Here is a 15,689-nt window from a genome sequence, read left to right as displayed (position 1 = left end):
TAACAAAGGAGCTCTTGGCCCTTTCTCCAGTAGATCCCTTGAAAAGGAGCCAAACCCTAAAGGGTGGTACCGGGGAGTCAAAAGGAAGGCACCGCTACCATTGTCACGGCTGGGCATTCATTTCCTTTCTGTCGGCTCTCTGTCCCTGCTCCCTCTGCACCTGTAGCCTTCTCCACCCTCTCGAGATGCAGACAGAGCCTTCCTGTGGGGTGAGTCAGCCTTGGGCTGCTTGTCTCCTCTTGGTCTTTTTCTCTTGCCCAGTGGATGATGGCCGTTCTTCTGTGCTCTTTAACAATGACCTGGGGGCAGGGGCAGAGGAGGGAGCAAGGGGAAAGATAGGGAAGGGGGAACGACTTTAGTCTCCAGGATGGTTTTGGTGTGGGGCTACCCAGGTTTGCCTGTGGCCAGAAACGGCATCCAGGGGTCAGAGGGAATAGAAAGGCCTGTCTGAAGGATTTGTGGGTCAGGTTGGGGGTGCAAGGGGAATGGTTCCAGTTTAAATCAAGGTTTTTGCAGCCACCCTAAAGTTGATATTTTCTTCCTCTGGGGAGAAAAAACAAAACCGTAGGGGGGGCTGGCGGGGAAGGCAGCTGTTCTTCTGCTGGGTGAGGTTAGGAGGTGTTGGACCCGACAAGCCCATCTGTGGGCCGTGTGCACGCATAGACACACACAGGCATGCACGAAGTCCAGCACACGCACACGTGGCAGTCACAACTAGCTTACTGAAAAAAGCCAGAGTATATTTAGATCCCTCTGCTCTTTTGATTAAGAAACTGCTTATGCTGGAGATAATAAGAGCCTTGTTCCAAGAAGGTGTAGCACCTGAACATCTTTTCCAGCTGTGTACCCCTCTGATCCTGCTCCTTCCTTTCTATTAAAGAGCTAATTGGTATGGAAATGGCACAGGTGTAAACATGAGGGTTTTGTGTCTCATAATTTCAGACCTGGTCATCACCTCTGTGAAATAAATATCCTGGATCTGTGTCACCCCTCCTGCCTCAGGTTCCACCCTGGCCTTGGCTTTCTCCCATCCTTTGGCTATAATTAAACTTGTTTTAAATCGAGAGTCTGCTAGTTGGACATGCCCTGCAGCCAGAACGGGCCGTGCTTCCCTTAGGGCTGGAGGGGGGATGGGCTGTGGGTCACCGTCTCCTGAGACAGAAGGGAGGCAAGTGGCAGCCCAGATATTTGCATGGGCCCTGTCCACGTTACCTAGACCCAGGCTTTTCATTCAAGAGGTTATCTCATTCCATAACCTGGTACGTTACCTCCAGTGATAGACTGTGTCAGGCAGACACCTTTGGAGTGCAGCTCAAGACGGAGCCCCCATTCATTCTTTGGAAGAGCAGAGGAGGTGCTGTTCCTTGACCTGATAAACTATTTCCTTTGGACCCAGGCTAATTTATGTGGCCAGTTTACATTATGATTTCCAGATTGGTACAAAACAGAACCTTTGCAGAATTTACGTACTCAGAAACACGTGTCCTTGCCTCCGAACAGTCCTGGGAAGTTGAAGTTGGAAGGGGCAGGTGAGTTAGGAAGGGGAATGCCGTCTCCCTAGAGGAAGGAATCCTAGAGGAAGAAGGAATCCTAGAAGGAATTCTAGAGGAAGGAATGAAGCCCAGTGTCCCCGTGCCAAGGCGGGACCGCCGCTCGGGGGCCAGCACGGAGGTCGGCTGGATTCACTGCATCTTCCAGTGGTTTCGGTCTTTGCTGCTGACCCACAGAGCTCAGATGCAGAGTGGGAACTGGGGAGTCCTGTCCAGCCTTCCAGATAGACACGAGAGGCCCCAACCAGATCAGATGCCTGTGGGTCACTTGGTGTTACTGATTTCCAAAGAGAGTCCTGCTGGAAGTGCCCGGTAATGGCTACATTTGGTCTGAGGTTCTCTCTAGCTATAGCTGTCTGGCTTTCTGTACTAGGACTGCCCCCCCCCCACCTTCTGCCCCTTGTCTGCCCTTTGCCATCGTCCCACAGCTCCTTCCTTAGTCTCTGATGCCCCATGCAGTTACCGAGTGCCTACGCTCTGCCAAGCCCTGTGCTCTGGGTTGGGGAACATAAAGATGAAGGGAACAGTTCCTGCTTGCAATCTAGTAGGCAGAGCTGAATGTCAAAAATAAATGCATCAAAGGGTTTTCGTCGTGAGGGCTTTAGAGGAAGAAGATGTTCTTGGCATTGAGTCCTAAATGGTGTAACTCATCCAAGATGCCCCCTCTAGAGTCAGCTTTCTGGAAGCAGCCGCCCAGGATTGATAGAGCAACTTCAGCTCGTGTGTTGCGCAGGGCGGCCATGAGCCCCATCTGGGCTGTCCGTGGCTGTAGAGGGATGCCTGGCTGGAAGGGGGGATCAGAGGCGGGGATCCAGCCGTCTTTGCTCGCCAGAGCCGCGCACCCAGACGACTTATCTGTGTCTGCCCAGAGTAAGAGGATGATTTTCCCGTTCAGACAAAGGCGGCGTCTGGGCTGGCAGGGGCTCTGCTCTCACTTTATAGTTTGGAAACCCTTTATGCCTGGACCTCTCATTTGATGCTCTCAGTGACAACTGGGTAGCCAAGGATGAGCAAACTCTGGTCCAGAGAAGTTCACTGACTTGGTCAGAGACACGAGGCGAGGAAGCAGCAGAGCCAAACCCCCTGGGCTGCTTTAATCTCCCTGGTGTCATGCCAACCAGGTGATTTCCTGAAGGTTTTCTGCTACCGGTGGAGGCTCGTCCCACCTCCGCAGTGGTATCAGGCATGAGGTCTGTCTGTAGCAGCAGCAGGAGCCCCAGGCGTCCCTGGGGCTCGGGCGGTGCGAGGAGCCGCGTCGTCACGCCGCCCGGCCTCTTGCCCAGCCGCACGTCTCATGGCAGCTAATGAATTGCTAATACAATTTTCTAGATAATTTTATTTCCATAGTCCCACATTTTAATGTGTTTCCAAAAGCTAGCATTTATTTGCTTAATCTCCCAGTGTAATAGAATCTGCCCTGACTCATCATACGTGCGAACAATCAGCTAGGCAGGAACGGCAGCAAATGGTTTAATAACTCAAATCTAGTCTCTGGATTTTTAGCTTGCATGCACCAGTAGCTTTTCTTGGGTCTTCTCCACTTCTCTACTCCCCCACGCCCCCGCCACCTTCTCCTTTTTAAATATTTTTCTGTCTTCTCAGCTGTCCGTCTCCAAACAGAGGAGAGGGGAGAATGGATACAGGGCCTCAGAGACCCCTTCTTTTCATCTCTGCACCTCGACCAGGGTATCGGTGGTCAAGGAGGGCCCCTGAGCCCGGTGAGGTGTACCAGGAAAGGGAGAGGGACCCTTTCAGGGACATGGTGGCATTTCCTTCCCAAGGGGGGATGATTTCATTTGAAACTGGCCGCCAGGGTGCAGAGCTGGCCACCTGGGGACTTTGGGTGCACCCCGCTTCCCGATGGAGCCCCCATGCCAGATGCCGTCATACTGTCTTCCCCGGACCTCATTTCTCTGCCCCCCACTCCTGTCCTCAGAATCCCTCCCCTGGCCAGTCCCTCCCCACTTATCTCCACCCTCTGGGGCTATCCTGGGTCCCTGCCTGCTTTGAAACTTATTTGTGGTGTTTCCTGAGCTTGGTCTCTCCATTTGTCCCTCCTCCTGGTCCTTGGCTTCTCAATAGTCTTCCTTTCTCAGTGCCACAGTTCTCATGGAGTCTCCCCGTCTTGTCCCCTGGCAGGTCTCCGTGTCTGTGTCCCCATCTTGTCCAGGACCCCAGTTCTCTGTTTGGTCTCAGCCTCCCTCTTGTCACCTCTCAGGGCCTGTGCTTGGTAACTGTTCATGGAGGCTGCTGGATGCGTACGACGTGAGTTTAGGCCACGTATGGGTGGCCTAGGGTGGCAGCTTTGAGAAGCTTCCCTGGGAAGACCCAGGAGCTGAGGGTTGTGGTGTCCTCAGTCCATCCTGTGCTGATGGGGCACCAGCCCACAGAACTCCTCTGGGCCTGGTGGTGTAGGCTTGGAGTGTCCCACCAGGAATGTCACACTTTCTCAGACCCAGGTGCCTTCCACGCTGGAGATCTCAGGTGATGTCCAAGGGGGCACCTGGGGTGACGAAGGGCTCAGCTTGCCCACGAGGCCGGCTCTAGCTTACCAGTGGGAGGCAGCTATTCGACATCTGGCTTAGCTGGGGCCGGGGCTGGGGGCCCTTGGGATGTCACAGAGCTTGCTGCAGATGGCCTGCGCACCGAGGTGTCCTGGACACTGAGCGCTTGCCATCAGCCCTGTGGCTGCGCCTGTCGGGCAGGCCTCTCCCCTCAGCCAGGTTCAGCCAGACACACCAGTACCTCCCCCAAGTTCTTGCTGGCCTGGGACGTGGGAAGGCTTCAGAGAGCTGTACCTTGTGTCTCTGCTTCCGGTGCTCCCCCCCACCCCGGTTTTCTAATTGTCGCTGGAGCTGCCCCAGACGCGCTGGGGCTCCCAACCCAAGCGGCATGAGAACTGGCGCACTGGCCCTATGGTGTCCCTTCCAGAAGCCCAGATAGTCAGGCAGCCCAAGGCTGAGCTCCGTGGTGGAAATCAGACAGACTTCAGCAGTCTCACATCTCAGCTCTGCCTCTTCTGACTGTGTGACCTTAGGCAACTTGTGTGACTGCTCTGTTTTCCCATTCATGGCCAGGGCGATGAGAATGCCTGCCTTGTGGGGTTGGGGGCGTGTGTTAGTTGGGATGGCAGCATCGATAAAGCACCTGTACTGGTTCCTTTCCCTTGTGCTCATCGAGGCCTGGAGCAGAACAGTGCTTTTGCATTGTGTTCAGCCTCTCCTGGACCTGGATGCGACCCATGGCTACACAGGTGACTGTGAGGGCTAGAGGAACGGGATGGAGGGTCTGCCTTCCTGCTAGTTCATCCTAAACCCAGCTGTGAATGGGACTCGTGCAGGGAGAACAGGCCACCCCTTTGCTGTCTCCCTGGATGGACCAGACTGGTAATAAGGTCTTCATGCTGTCCTTCTCTTCACCCCACTTTCTGCCCAGATCTCCTTGATTCCGCATTGAGCGACCAGAGAGCTCTGCCCTTCCTCCCCTCAGGGCTGCACCAACAGATGCTAGGCCTGTCCACCTTTCCCACTCGTGTCCTCTGCACAGGGCCAGGTGGTGCGGGGCTGAGCACCAGATGCCAGCTTGGGGGGAGCAGAGAGGAGCGGACCTGCTTGGGGAAGTAGGATCCAAAATGGTGGGCAGTGAGCCCCTGGTGAGGACTCAGATGGTGGGTGTGGATGCTTCCCCGGCTGTGCTGCTGCGCCCAGAGAGGCTGTGGCTCCAGAGCAGGATCAGAAAGATGGTTGACAGCAGATGGGGTTGGAAGCTTGTCTTTGTAGGGTACCGCGGGGCAGGGACCTGTGCTTGTGATCACTGCAGAGAATGACCAGACAGAATGAAGTGAAAATCTCATGCCAGTCTCTAGCTTAAAATCCTCTGACAGTTGCCCATGTGTCTTGAGATGCTGCCTAAATGTCTTCCCGTGGTTTCCAAGACCCCTTTATGGCCTGGCCCTGCCTGCTGCTTTGGCTTCCCCTCCATGTCCCCCACGCCATCTGTGCTGTTCTTCTGTCTGATCCTCTGATAACGCGTTTCTTTCCAGGCCAGAGTGTTCATGGCCTCATGTGCTGGGGGACCTCTGTGCTGACAGCAGAGACTTGGTGTAGGTTTCCAGGGCTAGATCCCCAGTGTCCCAAAGGGAGTCCTTCTTACAGAAGGTACTAGAATAATCATTGTTGAATGAAGAGACTCTTAAGATGTGTGCATCGGTGCAGGGAGAACTGGTTAAAGGAACAGGATCTGTAGCTAGCCTCTGGAGAAGATGCAGACCCAAGTGGCCTGGGCTGGACGGCAGCTTCTGAACCCTGCAGAACTTCGGGCAAGTTGCGTAGTCCCCGTGCCCTGTTTGCCTTACCTGAGCGGTGAGGAGGTCAAGCCTGCCTTCTGGAGATAGGACTTCAGAATAGCTCTACTCCACCTCTGGCTGGCACGTGCTGTCTTTGTGATTGTGACCCCCCCACAGAGGCCACCCCGATTTCACACCTGCCATCCCAGGCTCCGAAAAGTCCCTCTGACATGCGCCATCTTGGTACCCTGCCGTTGACACAGCCAAGCTGTGCCTCACCTTTGTCATTGTGACGGATTTGATTGCCTCTTTCTCCCACTAGACTTTAGGCGCCGTGAGGGAGACAGGGAAGTTGAGTTTGTCCACCATTGAAGCCACACACCAGGTGCTCCCTCGATGCTGCGTGGCCTGGCCTCGGGTTCGCCCCTGACCTTGGGGGAGTACAGGCATAGCCCTGACCCTGGCCCCTGGTGCTTGCTCCCGCTGGATGAGTCAGGAGCTGTCCTGAGGCTGTCCCTGCTCCTGTCCCCCACAGGCACGGACATGGCCGTCTTCTGTCTGCTGTGCGGGAAGCGTTTCCAGGCGCAGAGTGCGCTCCAGCAGCACATGGAGGTCCACGCCGGCGTGCGCAGCTACATCTGCAGCGAGTGCAACCGCACCTTCCCCAGCCACACCGCCCTCAAACGCCACCTGCGCTCACACACAGGTAAGCCCCCTGGGGCGGGGAGGGGGGTGGCAGGAGCCGAGTAGCCAGGAATCTGTGTCTGGATTCACCTCCCGGGACATACAGGGGAGGGGTCAGTCCAGGTCGGACCTAGCCCTCCTTTGCTCAAGGTGGGGGCGTGGAGGGGCTTCATTGCGCAGGTAAGTGTTAGCTCTTCTCCCCGTCCCGCCTAGGGGACCTGTGAGTCTCAGTCTCTCTGTGCTCAACAGAATGTTGAGTTCTTCAGCAATGCAGGCTCTTAGGGTCCCGCCCCCCCCATAACTTGGACTTCGTGGATATAGAAAGGGACCCAAGGCGCAACATGATGGACCCATATTCCCAAGAGATTCTGATGAGGGTGGACCCAAAACACGTTTTGAAAAAAGCCTACCCAACTTGGTCTCTAGCTGTCTGTGTCACAGCCCTCGCCTCTCCCTGGCCTTCACCGCATGGACACGCGTGCCTGACGGCAGCCCCGGAAATATTAGGAAGGGGTCCTGCTTGCCCTGAAATAACAGAAGCAAGTTTTCTGTCCTTGTCCATTAACCGTGATTAGGGGAGACGATGAGGGCACATCGACCAGGAGCCAGTGATGGAGGAGGAAGGTACTTGTGAGCCAAGGGGGCTGGGCCCTGTGGCCGGTACTGGCTCGTCCCTGCGGCCATCCCCCTAGGTTGACCCCAAGGGCCAGGAGGCAGATTGTTTTGGGTGACTTAAATTCATTCCTTTCCCTATGACAAAACTGAGTCTTCACTGACTGCACATGGATAAAGGAGTGTCCCTTTCTGAGCCTGCGTGTGTCTCTGCCCTTCAGATGCATGAGTTTTCGATTCAGCCCTGCAGAGTGGGACTGCTGTGTCCTCGCCCTGAAAGCTAAGCCTAGCTTGTGTTCTCAGACTTCTCTGAGAACTGAGACTTCTCTGTGCTCTGTCCTGGGTCTGGCGTGAGACTGGGGCACGGGATGGGGCCAGGGAGACAGAGGCCGACTCCCTATCGGGGTCTGTCACAGGGTTACATGACTCTTGGGAAGAGTATCAAATCTATGTGCCTCAAGGCACGAGTGGTAGGACCCTCTCTCTCTCTCCTCGTTCTTGGGTCTCATCACAGCTCTGGGATTAAGTATGCAGGCCAGACCTTTCCTAGGTAGCATGCCCTGCTAACGGGGCAGGGGTGCTTTACTTATTGTGGACCAAGCAGATCCCCTCCCAGTAGCATGCAGCCTCTTCCAGGAGCCTGCCTGGCCTTGCACTTTCTGGTGCCACTCACTCGGGTTGGGGCGGGGGGAGCATGCATCGCCTTAAGCATCACCTGACTTGCTGGAAACATTGAGGTTTGCTGGCATAAGACAAGGGGAGGTCTCAGCGGGTAGGGCCCGACAAGAAGGGCTAAGGGGGGTGTCATCTCTGTAGTGCCTCTGTGCACATTCCCTTCAGGTCTTCACATTCCCCCCACCTGGGTCCCCAAGTTCAGCCTTAACATGGTGGCTAGTCACCTTCCAGCTGCTTCTGAGCAGGCTGCTAGATCAAATCAGTTGGCTCCACGGGACTGGAAAGATTCCAACCTGCCGAGAGTCTACCCAGGATACGCCCTGCTCTGCCCGCGTTCTCTTCCAGGAGTGCAGGCCTCGAAACAGCCCCTGCTGCCGGGCCAGTCCTGGCCGGGATCTGTGGGGAGGGGCTCTCTGCAGACTGAGTTGGGGAGAAGGACTTGTATAATCCAGGAAACGCGGAGCACACTGCTGGCCCCGCGCGCCTGTGCTCGCCCCCATCGATTTTCACACCCGTGAGGCCCCGTGCACACCAGCCCTCTGCAGGCCGAGCCCACCCCCCACACAATGCCTCATTACTATTCCGTTGTTCTTGGCCCGGTTGCTGCCGGGGCTGGGTGTTTAGCATCGGCAGCTGTGTTTGGTAGGTTAGTCCAGCCGCGCTCTTGGCATTGATGGATCCCTGATTCACACGGCTCATCATATAATAAACTCTCAGCTGTGCTAAAGCAGGGCCTGGCAGGGAGGGGCCCGAAGAACGGCCGAGATGGGGTCTGGCTGGTGCCAGGGAAACCACCAGGTGAGGCTAGGCCGCTGGGGTCACAGATGCACTGGGCAGGCCAGAGGGCCTCTAATTAGTCTCGTTTGTCCTGCACTTAATGTCAAGCTCATTAAAGAGGCTACAGAGTTAATCAACATACCACAAATTGGATTTTGAGTTCTGCAGCCAGTTTTGTGTACATTGTGGCAACACTGACACCATTAACTCTCAGGGTGAGGATTTTCGGCCAGGTGCTCGTCGGGCTTCAAAGTCTGTGTGTGTGCCCGCGCGTGTGTGTGTTTTTTTTTCCTTCTAAGTTCTTTTGACTCCTTTCCCTGGGCTGACTCTGGAGATTTCCTATTTAAACTCATTTAACTTGTGATCCACTTCATAATTAAATTCATAAAAATCGGATCAAACAAACCTCTCTGCCTTAACCCTTTGTTTTTTAAACTCTCAGGGCCCCCCTCTGGAGGGGAAGGCACAGACGGTGGCTCCCCACTCTACCCCCCCCGCCCCCCACCAGCCGGGTGGCTGCCGATGTACGTTTTAATTACCGGCGCTCGTTGGAAATCTCACATGGCCCTTGTTTTATTTATTTATTTATATCTTAATGAGGATACTGAATCCTTGATTAAAGTCGTTATCGTTGCCAGTTTGGCAGGGAGGGGGAGTCGGATGTGAGACAGGGGCTGTGTGTTCAGACGTCTGCAGAGAGACAGAGTGGCAGGTGAGCCACAGGCCCGCCCAGACTGACCCTCGCTGGGACAGACACACCACTAACGAAGACCAGGGTCTGCACCGACCTCTACTCCCCTTGGGGTTGGGTGGGGCTGGCTGGGGGACCCGGCGGTCTGCACGGCCCTAGGAGAGAGAGAGGGAGAGCAGTGCCGAAAATCCCAGGATTTGGTCTGTTCCCAGACCTACGCGTGCCTCCTGGATGGGTACGAACTGCGGGGCTGGCTCTGCTCCTCCGCTTCTACTCTGAGCGTCTGACTCCTCGCCCAAGTGCTCCCACCCACCCTGCTCTGCCTTCGGAGCTTCTTGCATAGAGAGAGGGAGAGCCCATGGTGAGCCGACCCCAGCTTCTGCTCCCCACAGAGCCTTAAAAACCCTTCAGAGCCATCAGAAGAGATGAGAATTTATGTGGGGACAGGGGCCTGCGTTTGAGACCGGGGTGGGGGTGGGGAGTTGGGTTGGCGGCCTGAGGAGGAGAGAGACAAGAGAGTAAAATATCATTTTAAAGAGGAAGTGAAGGCACAGGCATGCGAGTCTATAACGAGAAGGACAATTTATGCCCAGGCACGAGTGCAGTTTGACACGGGGATAATGAAAAAACGTAGGTCATTGTGGATGACTTAAACCTTCAGCAGCTGAAGAAAATGTATGAAATGCAGAGGACATTACACGGTTGGCAGACCCGCACATCTGCGGAGGGACAAGTGAAATACAGTGGGCCATTCTTTACCATAAACTGTGGTTGTTGGAGATGCAGCCCAGAGAAATTGTAATTACAGTGACAAGACGAATCAGCGATATTTAAATATTCATGAACAAAGTCTGGGGTGATCTATCTATCTTTATTGTCTCTGCCTTCACTCCTGTAATAAATAAGTCGCTGAAGGCCTCACCTTTCAGCCCCCAAAGCCTCCACTTTGGGTACAAAGCAAAAGACGGTGAATCCCCCCACCCCAGCCTCTCACCCTTCAGGGGCCTGGCTAGTGCCGTGCACAGAAGGGAGGCTGATGGGCCCAGTTTCCAGGCCCAGGGGCTGCTGCTCTCCCTGAGCTTCAAGCTCTGTCGACCCACCCTTTCCTGAGCGTCTGCCCTGGGTCAGCCCTGTGCTACGTACCCCGGGGAACCAGGATTAACAAGACTCCCTTCTTGCCCTTGAGCCACTTCCGTCCTAGAAGCACAGTGCACATGGCAGGAGAAACAGGACAGCGTGTCACTTAGCCATCTGATCGGTTATCACGTGTCCAGGCCCCGAAACCAGATCTGAGTCCCGACTCCGCTGCTTACGAGCTGTTTGACCGTGGAGACCATCTGAGCACCTCAGGCTTCTCCACTGTGCAATGAGAATGCTGCATTTCTCATCGGGTTACTGCAGTGATTCCATGATAAGATGTGTGTAAGGTTCCTAGACGGTAGTGAGCCCACGGATGGGGCCGTTTTGATTAGAAAGTACCATAAAAGGCATCCTACTACTAAAATGACATCATGCTAGGCATTTCTTCTCTTTTGGGACAGAAGAAAGTGACTCAGTATGCCCAGGTTGGTGGCACTAATGGGATGCTTCCAAGCCATGCTGAGGTGTGAGAGCTGGGCCCTGAAGGATGAGTAGGAGTTTGATGGGCGAGCGGGGATGAAATCAGGCAGAGGGCTTAGCTGCTGAAACTGTGGAGCAGGGAGAGAGCAGAAGGTGTTTGGGGGCGGTATCTTCTAGTTTCCCAAGTTGGAAGGGTGTTTTTAAGGGTAGGGGAGTCAGTCAGGCAGGAATGGCTTTTGCCCCTGACCTGCAGGAAAGGGAGAGAAGGTAGCACAGGGAGCTGGGGGGCAAGGTGCCAAAGTGTACAAGTCTGTTCTCCCCTTGCGGGGGCCGGCTGTTCATCCTGGAGCCAGTCGGGCTCTCGCTTCCTGAGACTGGCTCTGGACCCATGGGCGAGGCCTGGGCCACAGTGACATATGCTTATGTGTGCACACACACACACTCCCTGGTTCACACCAGAGGCCAGAAGGGGCCACGGGTCCTGATGTTGTCTTTTGAGAATGGTGGTGAAGATAGGCATTCTCCACGCCCTGCTATCTCCCGGAGGGGGGGGCGCAGGGAAGGCAAGGCCCTGATTCAGCCCCTTGTCCCCATAGGCGACCACCCGTATGAGTGTGAGTTCTGTGGCAGCTGCTTCCGGGACGAGAGCACACTCAAGAGCCACAAACGCATCCACACGGGCGAGAAACCCTATGAGTGCAATGGCTGTGGCAAGAAGTTCAGCCTCAAGCACCAGCTGGAGACGCACTATAGGGTGCACACAGGTACGGGGGACCGGGGAGGGCCCCCGAGCTGGCGTCGGGACCTGGGTGTCCGGGGCAGGTGGGGAGCATGGTGCGAGGCTGAGCCTAGGAGTGGAGTGCGTTCTGGGAAAGGTGAGCACGCTGGCCCTTGTGCCTCCGCCAGGGCCAAGGCTGCTGCAGACATTGCTAGTCGATCACCGCACACTGGCCTTCCAGGCAGCTATGCCCATAGTTCACAGAGGACAACGATCTGAGAGTCCCTGATTGGGGTCAGGTTGGCCTGGTGACAGAAGGCAAAGGCTGGCATAGCTTCTTGTAACTGGGTCTGGGGGGCACCGAGTTAGGCGAGGATGAGGGCTGGGCTGGGAGTCAGGCTGAGCTTTCAGGGAGCAGAGGAACAGAGGTATACACAAACCCCTCTACGTGTATAATGTTTACCCCTTCAGAGGGCCTGCACGTTCTTTTTTCTGTAAAATAATGTGATCTAGTGTGGGGTCTGGGGACAAAACAAGTGGAGGTGGCCTCAGGGTCCAGCATGGCCCAACTTGGGGCCACCTGCCCATGACAGGCCACCCTGCCCAAATCTTCCCGACTCCAAGGACAGTGACGTCCCCTCAGCTGCTTCCGGTCTGCCACGTGGGGAGTGGTCATAACGTGGCCATGGGCAAATGCTACAGAATCCTTCCTTTCTGGAGAGCCAGTGTTAAACATCCTTCCCGGCAGCATGCTGCGGGTTGGCGGGGCAGAAAGGTAGATACTCAGAAGGACTTCCCAAGAGGATGCGAGGTAGTGGAAGGTAGTGGGATCCAGCAAACTAGGACGCCTCCTCCCGTCAGGGGAGCAGCTGTCCCAACCAGCGGACAGAGGATGGGGGAGACGTGACCTCGGACAGGTCCCGCTGGCCACTGGCTGAGGGTGCACACTCTCAGGGGTGGGAGGGGGAGACAGAGGACACAACAGGGAGAGGATACTGTGTTGTCCGAGCTTTGCTCTCTCGCCTCCAGCCTGCACCAAAAGGGGAGCCTCGGGTGCTTGGTGTTGACAGCTAGAGTCACTCCGAGCATTTTCCAGAGCCCTGGGGCTTCCTTAGCCCCCTGCCGGGGATGTGACCCGGCGATCGGATCATTAAATGCATTGGTGGTGACTATTGTAAATAGCGGGTCGATAGTTAGATCACTTTGGCTGTTCATTACTTCATTATTTGCTGGGGCCTCTGCACAGAGGAGTATCGATAGCAAGATGGCTGGCCAGTTAATTACTGTATCGAAACAAGGTTCCCTCACACCCTCTGCTCAGCTCCAGGGGACTCTAACTGGGAGGAGGCTGCGGAGCACCCAGGGTGTGGCCAGGCACCTCCAGGCTGTCTGTCCCTCCCAAACCCCTTTCTAGCCCCACCGAGAAGGTAGGGTCCAGGGGCAGCTTCTCGGAGCCTTAGAGGAGTAGCCGTCCCAGAAGGAGCACGTTTGAAGAACGGGGTTCCCTCATTTTGACCCACCTACTCCCCACCAGCCGTAGCCCAGAAAAGGACTCTACCTCTTATTCCCCCTGGAAAGAACTGTGCTGAAGAGCCATCCCCGGGGGCTTTTTGGCACCTCACTGGCCCCTTCCTAGACCCCCACGTCCTTTCTTGGGAAGGGAAGATTCTGGGCCTTTGGGAGGGTCGAGAAGAGCAAGGCAGGGCTAAGGGTGTGCGAGCACCACTGCAGCTGCGTGCTGCCCAGGGCTGGTGAGATGAGTGACCGGGAAGCGCCATGGAACCCGCAGCTCCAGGCACCCTAGCCACGCGGCAGGGGCCCGGTGGGTCAATGGCCCAGTGGCTGCCGCACTGAGTGGTACGTCCATCCTCACGGAGGGCTCTCATGGAAAGCGCTGAACTAGAGGGACCGACGTCCCCAGCAAGCATGAGGGTCCCCCTTAGACACTCCCCTGCACCCCCAGGGAGGCCTTCATGGCTCCCCCCCACACACTGGCTCTCTCCCCCCGCCCCCCCAGGTGAGAAGCCCTTCGAGTGCAAGCTATGCCACCAGCGCTCCCGGGACTACTCAGCCATGATCAAGCACCTGCGCACACACAACGGCGCCTCGCCCTACCAGTGCACCATCTGCACTGAGTACTGCCCCAGCCTGTCCTCCATGCAGAAGCACATGAAGGGCCACAAGCCCGAGGAGATCCCGCCTGACTGGAGGATAGAGAAGACTTACCTCTACCTGTGCTACGTGTGAGGCGGGCCCGCGGCGGCGAGCGGGCAGCCAGGGGAGCGGCGTTCTGGTGGGTGAAGTCTGTGAGCCTCTGGGCGACAAAAGAGAAATAGAACAAAAAGGAAGGAAAAAAAGAGAAAAAAAAAGGAAAAAAAAAAAGAGACAAAGAAAAGGAAACCTGATAGCTGTCTGGCCTTGGACTCTCTCTGGGGCTCCAGGTGACCCAATGCCCAGCCACTGCCTCTCCCCGGGGGGTTAGGGGGGCCCCCTCTGTCCCTCCTCTCTGCCTGGGCTCTGGTTGGCCTCGTGTTCTTGGGTGGGGGCGGAGGGGATTATTCAGTTCAGAGGGTGGTATGTTTTTCTCGTCCCTCCATCCAGAATCCCCTTCGATGTCCAGAAGTGGAGGCAGGGGAGGGGGCAAGGGGGCCTCTGGTCGGAGCCCAACAATCCGCCTGTCCCCAGGGTTGGGGGCAGGGGGGGGGCCTGCAGGTGGTGGGCTGGGCCGGTCACAGGGCAGCTCTGGTTTGCTGGGGCAGATGGGGGTGGAGGAGCTCTCCTTCCCTTCCTACCACTCAGTGTATCTGTTGCTTCCCCTGCACAGCACCCCCCACCCCACCTCCATTCTGCCACATGACAGTGTCCCCTCAAGGTCTCCAGCAGCTTCTTGGCTCTTGTCCCTCTCTAGCTCCTTGCTCCCTGCCTTCCTAGTGACTCCTGTCCTCCAAGCACAGGGCCCCCAGCCCCTCATGGACGGGGGGGGGGGGGGCATCTTCCTCCTCGCCCAGTCTCTCCCTAGTGGGGAAGCTGGGTTTGACTCCCAGATTCCCCATCCTGCTGCCCTCAGCTTTCTGAGAACACCCTCGTCAAGCCCTGTCCTGAGCGAGGTTCCTGCTGAGCTGCTTTTGCTTCTAAAATGGGAAAACATTAACTAGGTATATACTGTCCCACCAAACAAACCAACACAAATCCCTACAACCCCACTTTCAGTCCCTAGGAGAAGGAATCCATGTAAGGACTCGTCATTTAAGGGAAGGATATGGATGCCCTTTTTGGAGAAGGGGACCCCCTGTCCAGGGGTCAGGGTAGCTGGCTGGGCGGGGGGAGGGCTGCTGAGTTGTACTGGGGACCCCAGCCCTGGTTCAGAGAGCGGCACAGAATTCCTGGCGCTCAGGGCCCCCCACCCCCAGTCCACAGGGAGGAGGAAGGAGAGGAGGAGGAGTTGAAAGCGCTTTGGCCCTTGTGTTCTGTTTTGCTTCTTTTCTGTGTCCCCTGTTCCCCTGTTAGCACATTGTACTTGAATTACCTCAGTTTTTTGTGACCTCATGAGCTTTGTTAACCCCTGTATCTCTTTTTCGGTTGGGGGTTGGAGGAATAGGGAGGATGTTCTTTTCTGTTTCTTGTGTAAATTAAGAGTTGATTTCATAGCCTTCCGCCGGCCTCAGCCCTCCCCATCCCCGCTGGAAGGAGCTGGACAGAAGGAGTGCAGTACTCAGGATCTGAGCGCGAGAGCCGGGGCTCAGCAGAAGGTGGGCGGAGGGGAGGGTGTGGCGGGTGCACCCGGGAGTCACTGTTGGTTCTGCCCAGGGCCCAAGTCCTCTGCGCCCAGCAAGGGTTCAGCCTAAAACATCCTGGAGGAGATCCCACCTTTCTTATAATTTGCTGGGGGTTTAGAGTCTAGGGGCCCGTATTATTGTATTATTCAGCTCCTGGCGACCCTGTGGGCCCACCTCCCTGTGCTTGCTCATTGCCAAAATTGGTCTCTCTTCAGGGCTGGGTGGGGATGAGCCTGGCTTTGTTTTGTTGTATGAGGGTAGGGGTGTTGTTTTTCTAAAAGCTACCTCTTATGTTCCTCCATTCTTTTGTTCCCTTCGTGCCTCCCATTCTGCTGCTCTGCTACCCCTCCCCTTCTCCCCA

At 56.1% G+C, this 15,689-nt stretch overlaps 1 protein-coding gene across 2 annotated transcripts in view; it reads left to right on the top strand.

Moving 5' to 3' along the window:
- Nucleotides 1–13,896, top strand: part of ZBTB16 (zinc finger and BTB domain containing 16) — a 177,880-nt gene extending 163,984 nt beyond the window's left edge. For both annotated transcript variants that reach the window (XM_059416715.1, XM_059416720.1), the window contains exons 5-7: nucleotides 6,371–6,541; nucleotides 11,431–11,598; nucleotides 13,570–13,896. In XM_059416715.1, coding sequence (XP_059272698.1) covers nucleotides 6,371–6,541; nucleotides 11,431–11,598; nucleotides 13,570–13,799 — 569 coding nt within the window. In that variant the 3' untranslated portion in view covers nucleotides 13,800–13,896. The remainder of the gene's footprint in view (nucleotides 1–6,370; nucleotides 6,542–11,430; nucleotides 11,599–13,569) is intronic.
- Nucleotides 13,897–15,689: the final 1,793 nt, after the last annotated feature.

This window comes from Mustela nigripes, chromosome 1 (genome assembly GCF_022355385.1).
Source record: "Mustela nigripes isolate SB6536 chromosome 1, MUSNIG.SB6536, whole genome shotgun sequence".
Lineage (NCBI taxonomy): Eukaryota > Metazoa > Chordata > Mammalia > Carnivora > Mustelidae > Mustela > Mustela nigripes.
The sequence above is the reverse complement of the archived record's forward strand: the minus strand, read 5'-3'. Positions and strand labels throughout refer to the sequence as shown.